The following is an 18,820-nucleotide window of genomic DNA, read 5'->3' on the forward strand; positions in this document are numbered from 1 at the left end:
ACGAATGGTCATATTCTTGGAATCGGCAATATCAGTTAGTCGTAAGCTGTTTTCATTCGTCAGCCGGCGGGCGCTGTTTCCAATAGTTGTTCTAAAAGGCAACCTGAGCGTTGTTTCGCCAGTGACGACTGCGACATTCTTTCTCTATGGTTTATTACCTCGATTGTTTCTACGGATGTCATGTGTAAGAAAGTAAACAAACAATTTTATAATAAACTTTGTTTATTTTAATTTAAATAATTCTCGCTCTTGTGAAACATTTGCACAAACATAATACACATTTACAACGACGATAATTTCTGCAGTTTATCAGACAAATAAAAGTATAGCCTTTAGCGTGAAACGCCCGAATCCGGAGTACATATGTAGACTTGAATCAAGCGCAAACTAAAACCAGTTCTATTACAACGGAGAGTAGGTGCTGTAAGAAATGCAATTTTCATTTCACTTCCATTCAATTAGCTATGCAAGATGCAGACGCATGGACAAAAATTATCCTAAAAACATTATTTTTACATACACAGATACTCGTCACGCGCTACAACGGCTTCCGAATTATACAAGGAAATTTAGTTACATTTTCATAGGTGTCCTTAAATAAAACCTCATTCAACAGGCACCTGCTTGAAAAGGATTTAAGTAATGCATGCATACCAACTCCAACATTATCTCTCAATTTCAATTTCAAGGAAATACCACTTCTTTGCAAAAGATAATAATTGTACCATGCTTATTTCTAACCCTAAACACCAATAGGTTAGTAGAGGGCTGATTCTACTGAGGCGATTTGTGCCTTATTTGTTATTACAAAATGCAACTCGTTCTACTCGCCATTATATCGGTTTTCGCACATTGATTCTTTTGTTTATTGTTTTAGCCTAAATTCTAAATCATACTGACGCCTAGTTAGTGGTTGGTTGATTTGTTTATTTTTTTTGTTTTGTTTGTTGGATGGTTGGATGGATGGTCTCTCTATCTCTTGCCACCTGAAGTCTATCTCAGCAACCTGAACTTCCTGTGCTGGTTTTGGCCTTCATTGCCCGTATCCGGCAAAACGGCACTTCTCCTCATTCGGTCCATCTAGTAAAACTTTTTCGCTTGGGCGTCCCTACTGTCTCTGAAAATATAAGGAAAAATAATGATTTAATAATTATTCGAATGTGGCATGATTCAGATTTTTTTAGAAATCAGTAACGCAATTAAAAATTAGGAAACGGGATTGAAATCCCTCCCAAAATATCCTGCATATAAAACTGATTCAATAGTCATATATAAGACTTGTTATTTATTGTTAATAAATCTGGTCGACAAAATTATAAACAATTCAAAATATCGGGATTCGTTTCCAACTTGGGGGTTCGTCTTCCGTTTTTTAATGCGTTGAAGTCATTCGCTTATTTTAGGTGCATACAGTACCAAGTGCGATCGAAGTAAGCTATGTACGCGGTCAGTTGTGTTTGATTTTCTGACAGCGATTTTTTCTCTTGATATTGTGAAGTTTTCATTTCGGCTGGTGTTACGACACAAGATTTTTTCCGGTTTCAGACGTCTTAAACTACCGGATATGGTATGTAGCTTTCGCGAGTGTTCTACCGCAAAAAATACGATTTTGTCTAGTGTGATTGTATCAAACAAATATGCAGTAATCAGTGCAGAAATGGTTATATGTAATGTGGAATGGAAGGAAATTTGAAATGGGTACTAGATCCAAAAAAGCTCGTTGCTATGAAAAACGACAACAAAATAATTGTTATTTCTTGTTGTTGAAATGTTTTTTAGTGTCCAAAGATGGTCTAGTAGCCTAAAAATTTGAACATATCGACATAAGGAGAGTAATCCTGAACAAAATATGATCAGAACACATCGAGATAGGGAGGTTACCGGACAGATAAAACCGAAGTGGCTGCCAGGTGGAAGCAACACTTCGAGACTTTGTTGAATAGTGGAAGTGACGGTGTATCGGTGAACAGAATAAATATTAGCGACGATGGACAAGCTGTGGAGTCGCCTACACTAGATGAGGTTAAAAAAGCTATTAAAGAGCTGAAAAACAATAAGGCTGCGGGGAAGGACCAGCTCCCGGCTGAGCTTCTCAAACATGGCAGTGAGCAGCTTTATGAAGTTCGGCACCATATTATGTCGAAAATATGGGAAGACGAGGAATTGCCTGCTAGCTGGTTGGACGGCCTCATTTGCCTTTCTCTTTAAGAAAGGGCACATACTGGAGTGCGCCAATTACCGAGGAATATCCCTCCTTAATTCGGCGTACAAAATTATGTCCTTTATTTTGTTCAACAGATTGAGACCGCTTGAAGAGTCCTTCGTCGGCGAATACCAAGCAGGTTTTCGTGAGGGCCGATCAACAACGGGTCAAATGTTTACCCTGAGACAAATCCTTGATAAATAAAGGTGCTTCGGACAATACTCGGCGGTAAACAGGAGAACGAGATCTGGCAGCGTCGCATAAGCCGCAGGCTTATTGGAAGGCCGCGTACACGATGGCTTTTAGCAGTTCAAGAGGACCTGAGGGCGCTCAATGTTCAGGGCGACTGGAAACGATTGGCCCAGGATCGAGTCCAGTGGAGAAGGATACTCCATTCGGCGTAGGTTCATCGAAGAGCTGTAGCCCATCAAGTATCAAGTATCAAGTATCAAGTAAGTAAGTGGTAGCATTAATAGGCAGGGCTTATTGTAAGCAAAAGTGACCTCGGACAAGTAATGAAGTACCAGGCAGTCTGCAATGAACACTGGTGCTGCAGTAATGTAGCACTTTTTAACTCCCGAATTCTACCGGAATGTAAAACTTGGTAAAACAGGCATATCTCTCTTCCATAACATCACTGCCAGTCAGTGTGGGTAGTTTGTCCGTATATTCTTCAGTAGAATCAGCAACTTTAACTCCTCGGGGAAATCCTTCTCCATCGGGCAGATCATTGGCGAGGGGACGGCTGCCTTCTCAGCCGCCTGAACTATGACGGTGATTTTGTCGATGGCACCATAGATTTCCTTCGGGTGATCGAGATCGCGGTTGATCGAATTCGGGGGTGACATTGCGCATCTCGAATCGAATCACTCGATTCGTAAGTTTTTGAATTCGTTTCGAAAAAAATGCGGCATTATGTATTTCGCTCGACTTCATTCAGTCGCAGTACAAGATTTCGAATGGTGCTGTACTAGTTCAATCGAGTATGTTCTGTCAAACTAAATGTAAACAGAGAGAATAAGAGATAGCTGTCTCCGTGTTTAGTATGCCGCCGCATGGCGAATGTGAGTAAACAGAGAGAATAAAAGTAATTTCATCTGCGTGTAGCATGTTGCCTGTTGGAAAGGCATCCTTCAGGGCATGAATTGGCGCAGTTAATTTATAAACAAAAAAATTGTACTCAATGACATTAAAAAGCAATATTATTTATTGAGCAGTTGCAACCGATTAAAACATTATGCCGATACGACATGTTTTGTAAATTGAGATATTGTTACGACACAAATTATAAGTTTTATATTAATTCGAGTTTATGCCACAGATCCTATTTTGAGCTAAATAATTTAAAGCTAAGGATGGATTAGATAATAAATTACTTTGTTGTTCCATGTGTTTTAGTTAAATGCACTTGGGTCATGTCATGCGCGTTTTTTTTTTGTTTAACTCATCTATTTTTACGTAGATTTTGGAATTGTGGAGTTTGTTCCGTTAATATCAAGCGGGAGTCTCCAGGAAAACCTTTTGCCTTCGATGGTGTGGCACATGTCACTGACATCCACGTGCAACGACTGCTTCGATTATTGTTTATTTGATTGTTGGTATCAGGCCTACTTCGATGGTTGCCATTGAATATTTATTTTTATAGTAAACGGCAAGTGCAATTTCACTGCCACACAGGAATATACACGTTTTTACGCATATTTTCCTCATAGAATTTCCACGCGATTTATTGAAATCGTCAAGAGATACGTGAAAACTTAAAAAAAAAAAAAAGATTTTAGTTGAAGTCGTTTTTACGCGGATTGCGGGATAATTAGAGATTGCATATTGTCTGGAAACTATAAAAGTAGGTATACTAATGACATTCTTTTCCTCAAGAGACAATAATAAAACATTTATTTTCTTCCCGTAGAGAAATAATAACAAATATAATTAAAAACTTTCAGCAAGAAATAACTCTCGAACAACATTCGAAAGCTATAAAGGTGACGAGTGTTTTTCGTTTGAGTCGTTTTTCAGTGTGCTATCGAGTTTCCTTAATGCCAAAACATCTCGTTATTCTTGTACCTCCTCGAGCAAACTCGAACGATGAGTCGTTTTCATGGCCGTGCGGTTAGCGACGTCAATCGTCTAGACGCATGTGCTGTGGAGTGTGGGTTCGATTCCCGCCCCGAAAAGGAGAAAACTTTTCGTAAAGCGAAAAGTTCTCCACTGGTCCACTGGGTGTTGTGTTAATGTCCTGTCCGTTGTCTAATGCTAGATGTTAAGTGTTCAGTCTGTGCGACCTCTAGTCGAAGACGGTGACTCCTGTCTGTTTTCGAGATCGAATCGAAACCCGTAATGCCAAACATGTTCGACTCGATAGACTAACGTTCGAATCGAGATGCACAATGCCACCCCTGAATTCCAAATTCAATTTTCGTGCGAAGGTACTTCAGGTCGTCTTGCCGTATCAGTGCGTCAGTCGTCCCGCCGGGGCTACTGGAGTGCCGGATTCGATAAGGAATGTTAAGGGTAAGTGGTCCACCGACGTGCGATATCGACTTGAATACCAGATTGTTTTAAATAACGAAGTCAAAAGTACAGTAAACATTCGCTAATTTAGTTATCTTTAGTTAGTTGGAGCGCTTTCTAGTTGGGAGATCGCTACTTAGATCAAAACCCAAATGCAGCCAAACTTTAACATAACGTGTTAAAATCGCGTTGACATATCATCGTACAATCGCGAGTTCTGGTGCGTAAAGTTTCCCTTTGTTCGATGCAGAAAGCAAAAAATGAACGGCTTTTGCTAGTTTGGGTGAGGTCGTTCTTTAGATAACTATTGGCAATTAAAAGCGAGGTTAAAAACGACGGATCATCATTCGATAAATTGATGATTGACGCGTTTTATGCACAGTTTCTTGTGTTTAAAATGGTAGAAAATTTTTGATAATGAAAACTATGTTTGGTTCTTACAATTGAAGTGATAAGAAAGCGTAAATTTTGATTCCAGTTTGGAAATTTTTCGAAAACTAAACCTCACTTTTAATTACCAATAGAAGACCATTTTGGCCAAGGAGAGTAGCAGGTGGGCGTATTAATACTCCCTAAAGGGGCATGGATGTAGACTTATACTCTTGGTGCAGGATTCGTCTTGATTTACTGGCTCTGGTATTAGCTCTCGTGCGTTCTTATCTCCCTAAAAAATAACAGACAGTGCTTCGATGTTTTTGGTTTTTCGATGTTTGTCGTCTTAACTAACATTGTACACGTACTTTGTGGTGAGCTCGCTGATGGCGAGGAATTGCATTGCATTCGATTGGTAATTCGGAAGCCAGTTGATGTATTCTAAGCACCCTAAGGGGTACATAGGGCCAACGTAAAAGATCTCCATCCTGGGCGGCTGCTCGCTTTAGCTCTTCTAACTGAAGGGTCACTTTTTCCACCGTAAACATCGGCAGCCCGGAGAGAACAATTTCACAGGGGAACAAAATTTAACCTTTTGCGGGTCCTCAAAACCAATTGATGTGTCTTCAGTAGATTTTGGCTCGCTGAATCCGAATCTGTCCTCAGATATGCTCTAACACGTCCAAATTTTGAGATATAGCTAAATTAATACCGCTAATTTGAAGAAATTGACATTTTTCGAAGGACTTTCATGAAGTATATTAACATAATTTTAGGTCAATCATTACCCGAAACGGTAAAAGCACATCTGATCTAATGAATTTCCATCAGATTTGCACGTTACAATTATTTTCTATTCGGTTTTACTTGAATTTAAGTTCAGTGAATTTAATTTAAAATATTCCGTGCAAGTTTGTTTCAAAAACTTGCATGCAAACGCCATCACCATCAGTTCAAGCCACCAAAATTCCACAACATGAGGCCAGAGAAACTGGGATAAGAAAATGTTAAATGAAATATAGAGATACTAGTCAGTTTGTAAATATATGTTTCATTGGACTTTTAATAAAATATCCACGTTTTTTCATTTTATGCTCAACATTTCTCCTCCTCCTAAAATGTTATTCTGCTCGATTTCTGGTTGTTTTTTTCGATCGATCAACTTCCAATAACGTAATCTGTTAACATGTTGCAATTGTGTTGTGCTAGAATATAGTGAGAACATGATGATTCATAAAGTTCCTTTCTTTTAATCAACAAGGAAAGAGATCAGAGTGCAATTTGAACAAATTCAAATCCTCTACTGGATCCCTACCAGAGCATTCAAGCCATATTGACTAATAAAATACATTTCAGCACTCGGAAAATAATTTGAAACTTAACCATTTTGTAACTTCATCGTATTTTTCTCATTCATGCCGTTGTTTTGTTAAATTAGAAATATCAGAGTACAGAATTGGCGGATCATCCAACCATATGCTCGGGTAACTGTAACATGTTGAACAGCACACAAGTGGAGCGGAGCCCAAGTTTTTTTCTGGCGCATAACTTTGCGTCTTAGCACATAACAAAGCTTGATAAAACTTGTGAACTTTTTCCTTTTTCAATGTTATAAGCTGATCATAGTTTAAAGAAATTGCATTGGGATTATTGCAACATCCACGCAGCATTTTCAATGTGAATCAAATAAAAAGTCCCCCACGCACGAGTAGGTTGTTGACGTTTTCCGGTTTCTGTTGCGTAGCCGTCAACATCGCTTGTATGCAATCATACACAAGAACGATCGAAAACCAACTTATCGATTCGTTGATTGATTTTGCTAATTTATAGTTGCTAATTTATAGTTTTTCGCCCAAATTTCTATCATAGGAATATTGGAATGATCATAAATAGCAGAAATAATCAAAATATATAGAAATGCGTACAGTTCTCGTACTTGCTTTATTCGAATGAACATAATAAAGGTGCATAAATTGACATAAATTGAATAATTAAATACACCATATCACTTGTGCAATAATTGAAAATTCATCGCGCCAGAGGAAATACAATATCATATTTATATTCAATAGAAGTTACTTCAATGAAAACATATTATTTTTTTGCTTGGACAAACTATTATATTGAATACTTGTTACTCTCTCAAACCCGTTCACAGAAAATAACCAGGCTTGTATACAAGGTGGCTTGCATAAAACATATTTTTAAATAACTTTCACTAACTAAAATTGCAGATAAATCACACTTATTATGTTTAACTTGATCAAAATGCACCACATTTCGAAAGATTAGATGTTTGTGATCCATTTTGGACCTTGATTGACTAGTAATTCTTTCTATAGGGTTAACGATGGCTGTTCCAAAATGCCAAAAATCATTGTTTTTACGACATTTGTTGAGGTATATCTCAAAATCTCGACGTGTTAGAGCAAATCTGAAGTCAGATTCGGATTCAGCGAGCAAAAATCTACTAGGGACACATTATTTGGTATTTATTTTATTTTATTTTATTGATGTATAAGGGGGCCAGGGGCCAGGTCACCGATGTGAATTTGTAATTCATATCGTCCATGATACACCAGGGACTTAAGGATAAGGCTTCACAACATCTTTACCCATGGGGGTTTTAAGTTTTGCGGGATATACTCATAGTATATCGCTGCCTAAGGAGTTTGGGCAGGTTGGGGATAGTTTTATGATAAATACGCTGTGGAGAAATGTCAGTTATTATACATGATTATATGTTTTACATTTAGTTCTAATTAAAATCAATAGCGTTTGGATGATGTTCCCATCAAGCAACAGAAGCTCGAAAAGTACGTTAAAAAAAATAAGCTAATCATCAATCGCAAGTGTCAGTCTAAATATAATTATATTGATGTTGAAGTAGGAAACTCTAATGAAAAAGTATTTTAACTATCATGTTGCATTAGATTTTGAAGATTATTTAGTGAAAGCCTCTAAAACTGCATTAAAAGGCCAAAGCGGGCCGCAGTTTAGAACCGTTCACCAAGCAATCATCAAAAATTCTCTACTCACAATTTTAACCACTACATATTCTGAACTTCATTTCGAGATAACGCCGAATACTATCATTGTGGGCTACGATAGTCCTCGACAGTATCGGAATTGCCTCCAAACAAGATTCGACAGTTCATGAGCTTCAATTTGATGATGGGCTTAGGAAGTTTTATGGTTGATCTCCACGTCTATGTTTCTATTGTCAATCTTTTCGCATCCTCAGTCATAATTATGTCAAATGTTTAGTACGGTGTCATATCGTCTTACAATATTTAATTCTTCTATCATTTTGTCTGTCTTAGTTATTACATGTTTCCTACGTTATTCAGTCTAAATCTATACTAGTTGTAGGTTAGGTTGCGTATAGCTGTCAGTAAATTGTCTCCATTTGTTTATCAGTAAAGGTCAGCTTTGCTTAGACAAAAAACCTAGTTAAAGCGTTAAGCGAAGATGAAGAAATGGTCCCTAAGTTGTCTAATTGTCCTAAAGCCTTAAAAGCAAGCATAACTATAATTGTGTGGGTCGTGGTCAGAGCTATAGATTTACTCTTCGGCGGCAAAGTAAGGCTTCATCACACCTATTCCCTATCTATTAGTAAAAATTATCAAGATTGAAGCCTTTATAAAATTGTTTGCATACCATCGTTATAATTTGTGGTATTTTAATTATGGTTCTTCAAAGTGAGCTATAACCAAATAAAAAAGCGCCGCGTTCCTAGTTTTGATAAAACTTCTACTCAGTGGATCCAACAGTCAATTCCCTATTACCGTCGATAAACTTGATCACACTCAAAAAAAATAGTACCTATCTAGCTAGAATTAAGCGCGGCTACGACTCATCATAATCAGGGAACGCTACAGAAAAGTATTACAGATAAGGAGAGATCTACCACCAGGGATCAGATCTGCCTAACTGCAATACCATTCAAGGCTCCAAGACTCGACGTCCGTTGGATCACATCCGTAAGATCAGTGCGTCAATGCCAGATTATGACGCGGCATTAAACAAAAAGTCAACATGTGATACCACCACGACAAGATATGTCTTTGGTTGCCATATCAGTGCTAATGGCGTAAGCCCACCCACCGCGGCAAGGTAACATATCCAAGGGGAGGGAGGGACACATTATTTGGTATTAGGGACAAAATCTTGTTGAGCTGTGTTTTCATTGGAATTAAGTCACTAGCTCATTGTGTGTAAAAATCGATATGCGATATTTTCAGTGTACCCACAATTCCTGGAAAGCAATCCAAGGTCCTACACTTCTGCAATGGTGAGCTTTTTTATCTATTGCGTTTATTTGACAGGCTCAAGCATATATAACACTTAACGGAGCCGAGACTTTATGATATTTACAATCGATATCATCTTATAATTAACAGTTAGTAAGGGAAAAGGGCATAGACCAAGCTACTCGTGGCGACTCAAGGTTAGATTGCGTAATTTCAGGACGGACGAGATTGGGATTTAGGTTTGAGGTATTACAGCTGCTCATCCGGGTATTTGACGTCATTAACGGTATGGCGTAGCGTCGGGCTCGAGTTGTGGTTCGTCAGTGAGCATCTTCCGGATGGCCATAGCTTCGTATTACACAGAACAATGCAAAGGTGAGCTTTTCAAATATGTAATTATTTAGCGTATTTTTTAATCTGTTTACATGTTTCTGAGATGTTGTTTAAACTCTTCGTGCAAAGCAGTAAAAACTTTTTGAAGGTTTCAATTCTATGCTTTGAATTTTAACATACAATACATAAGAAATGATACTTGGATAGAACCGTTGCCTCTATGGAACTTCTGGGCGGGCACAGGAATTCTAAATACTCCAAATAATTAATGAAAGAATGTCTTTTGTTCGATATGGTAGGTACATAATAGAATTCAAATAAGAGTATAAAGAGGTCACAGCTGTTTTGGACAAACCAAATGCACAACGAAAGTCATTGTCCATAAAATTCTCAAAGCCTACCTGTAAATGTTGTATCCTACTATCACTAACAGGTGGACCACTATCGTCACCAGGAAGGCAGTCATACCGACGCAGCTCTGCGTGGGGCATTGCACACTAGCTTGCGCATTTGGCTGCTGAAGTCTGAAAAACACAAACAAACCAATATTTATTATTCTACCATTATCGCAAGCAGCAGCAAAACCCCCAACGACTAACCTCTGCGAAACCCCCGCCATGCCTTGCTTGACCTGATTCATCCCGTCTCGCATTTCGTGGATCAAACTCTGCATGTCGTACCCGCCGCCCTGGATTTGTGCGGTCGGCGCCCGCGCCTGGTTGTTCAGAATCGAATCCGTACGGGCGTGCACTTCTCCGATGAACGAACGGATCTCGGTAACCGTTTGGACCATCACGTTCTGGTTGCGCAGCAGAGCATCCACTTCGTGACGCTGGATTACGCTGCCCGAGCCGATCTGGGGTGCGCCTCCCTGTTGCTGCTGTTGCGTCACGTGCGGCGGTGGCGCTCCAGCACCACCCTGCACCGATAGCAGACCTAGAGTTCGTTCCTGACGACCAATTACCTCATCCAGCTTCGTATTGAGCGTTCGCAGTTGTTCGTGCGTGGCCGTCTGGGCTTCCCAAATCTGTCGCAGTTCGCGGGCGTTGTAATCCTCAAACCAATTTTCCAAATCATCCTTCTGCAACTCGGGGTGTTCCTTTTGGTATTCCTCCTTCTGCAGCTCTAGTTTTTTCTGGTAATCCTGATATTCTTGGGTCAACTTAGCTTGATCCTGATCCTGTGGCACTTGCTCCTTAATTTGTCCGGGAATATGCAGCGACGTGGTCAAAAAGTGGAACACATCGTGATCGTCCGCCAATCCACCGGTTGCAGCGGACACACCGAAATAACCAGTCTTCGGTAGCACCACATTCTCCGCTCGGAAGCACATTTCGTAGTCCTGATCGTTGTTGGTCATTCCATTGTGGAACAGCACCGTCAGGATGTTGTTGTAGTACTCGATTTTGGCACGCGTTGGGAATGGCTTGTTACGGAAGTCTCGCAAACAGCCCGACAGCAACTGGGTAGAACCATCGCTAGAAAAGAAAATCATCCCACATTAGATACGTTCCGTCGAATTACCAACCACCGGATACGCACTTGGTGTGATCGAACTTCTTTGTACCGTCGTTCAGAACGGCCGATATGTACGGGTTGTTGTGCTTATTGTCGTTATCGAACGAATCGAAGAAAATACCCAAACCAACCCAGCGATCCGAGGAACCGAACACCTCGCCGGTGTAGTCACCCTTCTCGGTCGTGTACCAGAAGGCCAAACCGTCGGCACCAATGCGGCCACGACCGGAAACCCGGAACACAACGTCTACCTCCCACCAGTCGAAGTTGGTGCGCTGCTTGGTCCAGATGGCACCCTTTTGGCTGCGGAGCGATGGCGCTATTCGGACATTCTCCGAACTAGCAATGGCATCTGTGGAGTAATAAAGGGAAATGTTATTAGATTTGTTATTGTCAAATTTTCTGGATATGATACAAACGCAAAGGTGACCTTTTCAAATATGTAATTATTTAGCGTATTTTTTAATCTGTGTATATGTACGGCAGCCACAAGGGGACCCAATCTCGACGGCAGCCATAAGGGAACCCAATCACAATGAGTGAAGCTAAAAATAATTCTTTTGACGGTGCGTTAAACATGGAGGTGGTACACCCCTTTGCCAAGGGGAGTTTGGTGAGATCTTCTCTCAGGGAGGCGGAGAGTGGAGTGACGGAGGCTGCAACTAGTCTAGGAGTCTCCCCAGCAGGGACAGGGTATAGCCCTATCAGCACGCTCGGCGGGCCACTGCCCGGGATGCGAGTTGTCGCCGAACAACTCTATGATATCATCGAGTTCGCGAACGCAAGGCAGAACATCAGTAAGGAACTGAAACAGAAACTTCGGATGCTTCGCCAAGCTGTTCGAGTCGCAAGACAAGAACAGAATGCTTTTATCAGGCGGGTGGTGGCAAGAGAGAAGGCCGACAAAGGTACCCAAACCGATGCCTTCTCCTTCCTTAAAGGAGCGATCATGGCCCAAGAGGCGATTGATTTCGCCCTGACGGCCAATGAAGAAAAGACTGCGCCTAACCCGAAACGGCTCAGGCAGCAATCCGGCGAAGGCGCTCAGAGCAAAGCCAAACGACGTGCGACCATAAAGGCCAAACGTCGTCTGGACGGAGCAGATCGGGGTGCAGAGGAGCCCGAAGGGCGTCGACCCGAGAAGGTGACTTCTCGACCCAAAAAGGCGAAAGGCACCAACCAGGCGCAAGTCGCCGGGCCGCAAGAGGGTACCAGCCGGCCTGTGCCATCGGCACAAGGGACCGAATATGCCTGGCAGCTGGTCAGTAGGGAAAAGCGGAGGTCGAACGCATCTCGACCCGCAAAGAGAGCGAAGGATAGAGCATAGAGGCAAGGCCTTGTTAATGAAAACTGATAAGGAAAAGTAAGCTGAAGTCCTTAAATCGATGCGGGCGACCGAAAAGCTTTCGACGCTGGGTCAGGACGTGCGAAGTATCAGACGCTCCAAGACCGGTGAAATAATCTTGGTTCTGAAACGCAGAGCGCAGGCTAGTGGGACTGACTACAGGAAGCTGGCCCAAGAGGTCTTAGGTGACGACGCCGAGGAGAGGTCGTTGGGGGCGGAAGTGACCCTCCACTGCAAGCAACTGGACGAGGTCTGACGAGGAGCTGCTATGCCCAACCAAGGTGGCCATTAAAACAGATTCAACCAGATGTCGATAGGTTATTGTCTGACCTAGTGGGTTGTAAGCCGGTCGTCATAGCAGGAGGGTCAACTATGGCGTGCAACATCCGAGGTCCGGGGATCCCTATCAGGTCCATGGGTGGAGAACCAATCCCTTCGAAAGCGAAGTTTTCACCGCGAGCCTGGGACTGGAAGCCAACACTGAAGGTCTAAGTGGGGATGCGTTAGTAGCTGTCCTATCACGCGCGTGCGTCGCCACCATGCCGAGGAAAGCCATACCGAGAAATGGCAGACACCCGGTATACTGGCGGAGTCCCGCGATTGCGGCTCTTCGATCAACCTGCCTCAAGGCTAGACGAAGGATGCAACGTGCCCGCACCGAGGATGAAAGAGCGGATCGCCATGAGTGTTTCGTGCTGCAAAACTGGCCTTTAACATGGCCTTCAAGAGCAATAAGAGAGCGTGTTTCGACAGCCTATGCGGAGGAGCCAACGCGAATCCGTGGGGTGACGCCTACAGGATAGTGATGGTCAAGACCAAAGGGAGCTCTTCAACCCCGGACGGTTCTCGGATAGATTGGCGAGGATTATCGAGGTATTCTTCCCGTCCCGAGCCACAAGTCCCTGGCCTCCTGCACCCAAATAATTCTCAGATTGGTGTGCTAGAGCCTGAACCACCTGATGAGTGTGCACCCAAATTAGACTCATATGGTGCGTCAGAAAGAGTGTCAGGGTGTGTCAGAAGGTATGTTAGAGAGAGCACCCTAGTAAGCCTCATACGCAGGGCTGGTAGTGTTAAATTCCGTTAAAATAGTGACTTTAGTGACCAACGATGACGAAAAAGTGACCAAATAGTGACTTTCAATTGCAGAAAAAGTGACCAAATAGTGACTTTTGCATGAGGTTTTGAACCGGAAATAGATCTATAATTCGTAGATGGCAAACTAGTGTTTTATTTTTGAAATCCTTATCTATCTGATAACATTCAAGAATAATAAAAAGGCATAAGCAACAAAAGCATGAGGATTACTGCTACTGGATACGCCACACGCTTAAAGTCATTCACACAATTTTGTGTTTCGTTCACACAAAACGGGCCTAACCTGGAACAACACATATTATGAGTAACTGCCATGTTACTCATTTTAGTGTAATTGACGGTTAACGATTTCCGATGAGTTCATTTCACACAGTGAGAGAGCGGTCGGAAAACGAACCTAACCTCAATTATATTTTTTCATGTAAATTGAAAATAATCGCAACATTTTTATACTATTTCAGAGGAGTCCCCATTTGTTTCGATATGACCAAACTAAAGTGCGATGTTTATAGTCGCACATTTTAGTTGTATCGTATCGAAACATATCGAAAATCCACAGAAAAAATCATTTTCGTTGCGATGCATGCCGGACGCAACCGCCATCAGGGCGATCAAAATGAACTTGACAGTTTGAGGCAAAGTTGCTTACACATATTAAATAATAAAAGACATTACACAGCGACTGTGCATGTCTTACACATAATTTTCACACAGATTGCTATTCTCTCGTGTCATCGTCGTCATGTGTGAAAATTATTCATGCGATGTGTAATTTACTTAAAGCGTGCAATCCACATCATAAGGAGGGAGAGGATGGAAGCAAGAGTACCAAGAGTACCAACTCTAATAAGTACCACGGAGTTGACGATGGTATTCGTTGAATCAGTCAGGAGTTAGCAACCCAAGGGCCACTATACGGCTGTTCAAAAACTTATTTGGCGAAATATAGTGCTTATTGGTTACTTGGTAATGTGGCCATGGTATCTCATATTAAGTAACATATCACAAGAAGGTATCTACCCGGCGTCACGGGAACGGTAGTGAGTTACAAATTGTGTCACAAAACTATGTTGTTTTCTGTATAACAGCCAAAGAATGATAAAAATGATCTCGCTTAACTTTTCAAAAGGACCTAAGTAACATTTTTTCATGAATTAATTTGAGTATTGCAATCAAAAAGCTTTTATGTTTTTCTGTTGATTGCGCTATTCAAATTAATTCATGAAAAAAATGTTACTTAGGTCACTGAAAAGTTAAGCGAGATTTGATTCCTAGACGGTGAGCTATTTGGACTCACAAAGGTTATAAATCTTTGGCAGGACCATCTCTTTTAAAAATATAAAATAATAAAGAAATTTAAAAAATGCGATTTTACCTGTTGTTAAACTAAACTATTATTAACAAATTCAAATGAAGTTTTTGAGAGTTTGAGCCCCACGTGACATTCTGAGGAATAGTTTGAAAATCCAATAAAACGATGGTCTCTTATTGGAATTCCAGAAATTCTAATAAACTTCAGTTTCTAAGCGGCAGACTTGAGTATTAAAGTTAAATAAAAATGGATGGTCAAATTATCTCGAGAAATCTACCGTTTCGACCGTTTCACATCTGAGTTTCATATATATAGGGGTAACGGCTCAAACTTTGGCCCATTATGTTACGGTTGAGCACATTTATCGTTATAAATCTCCATATATTGCATTTCCAACCAGAATTATTCCACCAGCCGGCTTGCTTACATTTGGTGTTGACGCCAAATAGCAAAAAACGGCGATGAATGTCCGCAATAAGGTTTTACACCAAACAAACATAACCTCAAAAACTTAATCGAATGAATTCAATTTGACATTTATCGGTGGTAGGTTCATGAGGTTCATCCTATCTCCCGCAGCAAGCGGATGAACCTTTGTTTATATACAAACCACCGATACCTGTCAAATATGGAATAAATTCACCAGGACGCAGCCGTGGCTACATACGTGTGACGTCACACTGTGAAACCATATATCTCATTTAAACCAGCGAAACTCTCGAGAGAAATTGACAAAATGTCGGCATCCTTGTATCATTTTTCAGCCCACTTGGGACGAGTGATTGTTGATTTCGAACATACGAAAGATAAAGATGGGTTGCTGTTTGTAGTACCAGTCATTTTGCTTGCGTTGAATAAAGACAGCATGCAAACAAATAGAGAAAATCAAATCATCTGATTGAGCGTGAATTCTAATTGGTTGCATGTAAAATACTACCACACGGATTGTGAGAGTGCGTTTTTGATTCCCCCAATAGCACGCTTACCAAGGACATGCTAACGAAAATATTATTATATGAATCATTTATTTCCCAAATATGTACCATATTTGCAAGTGAAGAAGTATAGAAAAATTAAAACTGTATTAAAAATTGCAATTGCAAAAAGGCTACATGTTCTAGCCCTCATGTTATGCCTTCAAACAAATTTCATACGTTAATTCTAGAACAACAATTGAAAAAGGCGTAACAACCAAAATTTATTCCCTTTGATTCTTCGTCTACATATATAGCTATATATGTGGACAAAGAATCAGAAGGAATAAATTTTGGCTGTTACGCCCTTTTCAAATGTTGGTCTAGAATTATTGGCTGCCGCATAATTTTGAGATTTACTGCTAGTTGAAACCATGGCAGTTGTGTTGCTCTCGCTCTCGCGATACTCTCAAAGAAACTTTTTTCCAAAACGTAAACAATGCTTTAGGTGAGGATGATGCATAACGCACTACTGAAGAAAGCCAATTGTAAAACTTTTTATTCCTTTTTTTCCTTTTTATTCCCAATTCCTTGCTTTGTACTGTGCATAAACAGTTATAGCTGAGCCAACTACCTGATATTATTACAGAATTATTCATAAATACAATTATTCGATGCTTGTTTTTAACTCTGCCTGCATTGAAGTTTCATGATTGGTACGTGCGTTTGACTCCACTCCTCTATATATCGATCAGCTGTTGTGAATCCTCTCAAATCTCTCACGTGTTTCAACTTCCCGAGTTGAAAGAATATTGTTTCGGTACCATTTTACAGATCAAAATACTTTTTGCAAGCAATAGTAGATCTTAATTATGATGAAGGTATTTGTCAAGTAATTTGACTTGAAATTATTCACATGAAATGACGTTGAAAGTTTATCTAATGAAATATACGATCCATTGTATCGTTCCATTATTAAATGAGAAAATGTTTTTAGGATTCGCGCGAAAGAAGATATTCATACACTAATTGAATCATTTATTTGCGAAATTATGAAGAAAATGGTGTATCGAACCCAAAAGGTAGATGCTTGAATCGCTTTCGCTTGAATCGTGTTTGGAAGCCGTAAGGTAGGCAATTATTTTTGGTGTGTTGTGCGAATGAAAGCGATTATATCGTGTTTCGAGAAAAGCATCAACCCATTCACAAACTACATGACGTTTTAGGTTGTGGGAGGGTACTTGTCTGAGCGTTAAGGACTTTATAAATCTCAGAACCCTACAATACATTGAGCATTACTAGAGGCTTGGTGTGGGTTGATTTTAGCGTTATGTAATTTGTGAATGAAACTTAACCGCTGAGAGGATTAACCTGAGTTTACAAAAATTCTCAGCATTTTAAACGCAAGCATCGGATATTCTATCTATCTGCAGCTTTCGGTTATTTTCTCCAGTACGGGTTATTGGTGAGAATGTTTTGATGATAGAGTTTCACCTATACTAACGTAGTGCTACAAATCGAAAGCGCATGCCAACATTTGACTACGGGTGCCCCCAGTATTGTCCAGAAAAGTTTTGGTTGATAATGTCGCTATACTAATAGAAATTGTGAAATAAAAATGATAGCTGACATAGTGTGGTTATTATCCATTCATCTGATGTGCGAAAGCAGGTATGTTCATTCAGAAAACTCTTTTATTGGGCAAAAGAAAAACTCTAGCACAGCCAGCCTGCATAAGTCAACGAAACATGGCTTTTAAAAAACCGAGTCAAAGTGATTTTTCACGCAACATAATTGCTTTTAATAGTTTAAGAAGTGTATAAATCTAGAGTTATGAAGCAGATATATGTTTGATACACTTTTCTAAAGAAGCAGTGGTTAAAATCTCCCTACAAATCGACGTATTATCGCTGAAATATTGATTAATTTGCGTGATGAGCCAATGTTACATCCAGGGCCAATATTACCGCCGGTTACCCTAGAGGCTCTCTTTGTTTACTTTCTCTTTCGATTATTATGAAGCCATACTAACATTTACATTAGATTTTTTTACAGAGATCTGAAGAAAATAACTTTGTCTAGCGTGCTGAGGTGAAAATATTGCAGTAAATGCAAAACTAGCTTTGATATTAGTGAAAGAGAGCGTAATAAAAAAGAGTCTCCCATATATTGTTTGTCTTTTTTAAGTGATATTCAATCATAAATCATCACAAACATCCATAATGCCCGAATTAAATCTGGTTCATAAGGGCTTCTGAGCTCCTCAAAAGGTTCTTTGACGATCATATGATTTCGTGACAGTAAATTGCTACGATCCATAGAAATACAGGGTGCGGCAGAAAATAATGCGAAAATTGTTTATATTTCTTTCAAGTCCAGGCCTTGGAAAATTCGTTCAAAAACGAACGAATGCTTCGTTTTTAGCCCGCAGTGAGGTTTTAATTTCGGTGCACCGATTGGTGTGCGTTCGACGACGACAAAGGAAGAGGCAAATACAAAGCATTCGTTTTATACATTGAAAGTGGGGAGTTTTGAACGTAGCATCTCCACTAGCCGGGTAGTGCCGAGGAGGCATCGTTCAGTAGAGCAGTGTGAAATGAGGATGGTTCGTTCATCGGCAGTGTTTCAGATGCGAGTGAGTGTTGTGTGAATACAAAACCATATTAGCGAGAAAGAGAGAGAATGCATCATATACCTCTCTTTCACACATTTATTCCAACTGAAATGCGCAACTCAGTATAAGTGAGGCAAGAGATTTAAATATTCTCTGCACTAGCGGGTGTTTGATTTCACTCTCCAGCTGTTTCGTACAGCAGTGCTTTATGGAGCGAGGAAGCATTCTTCACCAAGCACTTTGAAACTGTTCTCTCATGAAGCTTCCTTCTTCGGGAGTATATCTGGTGCTGAAGCATCGGTCCCATCTTCATTGCTTCATTCATCCAAGCCCTGCCTACTAGT

At 40.5% G+C, this 18,820-nt stretch overlaps 1 protein-coding gene across 1 annotated transcript in view; it reads right to left on the reverse strand.

Annotated features, from left to right (window-relative positions):
• Positions 1–204: 204 nt before the first annotated feature.
• Positions 205–18,820, reverse strand: part of LOC134210521 (protein ERGIC-53) — a 30,615-nt gene continuing 11,999 nt past the window's right edge. Inside the window, exons 2-5 of the mRNA XM_062686558.1 lie at positions 11,218–11,545; positions 10,275–11,153; positions 10,077–10,199; positions 205–1,117 (exon numbers count right to left, since the gene is read on the reverse strand). Coding sequence (XP_062542542.1) covers positions 1,081–1,117; positions 10,077–10,199; positions 10,275–11,153; positions 11,218–11,545 — 1,367 coding nt within the window. The 3' untranslated portion in view covers positions 205–1,080. The remainder of the gene's footprint in view (positions 1,118–10,076; positions 10,200–10,274; positions 11,154–11,217; positions 11,546–18,820) is intronic.

The sequence above is a fragment of the Armigeres subalbatus genome, chromosome 2, assembly GCF_024139115.2.
Source record: "Armigeres subalbatus isolate Guangzhou_Male chromosome 2, GZ_Asu_2, whole genome shotgun sequence".
Taxonomy (NCBI): Eukaryota; Metazoa; Arthropoda; class Insecta; order Diptera; family Culicidae; genus Armigeres; species Armigeres subalbatus.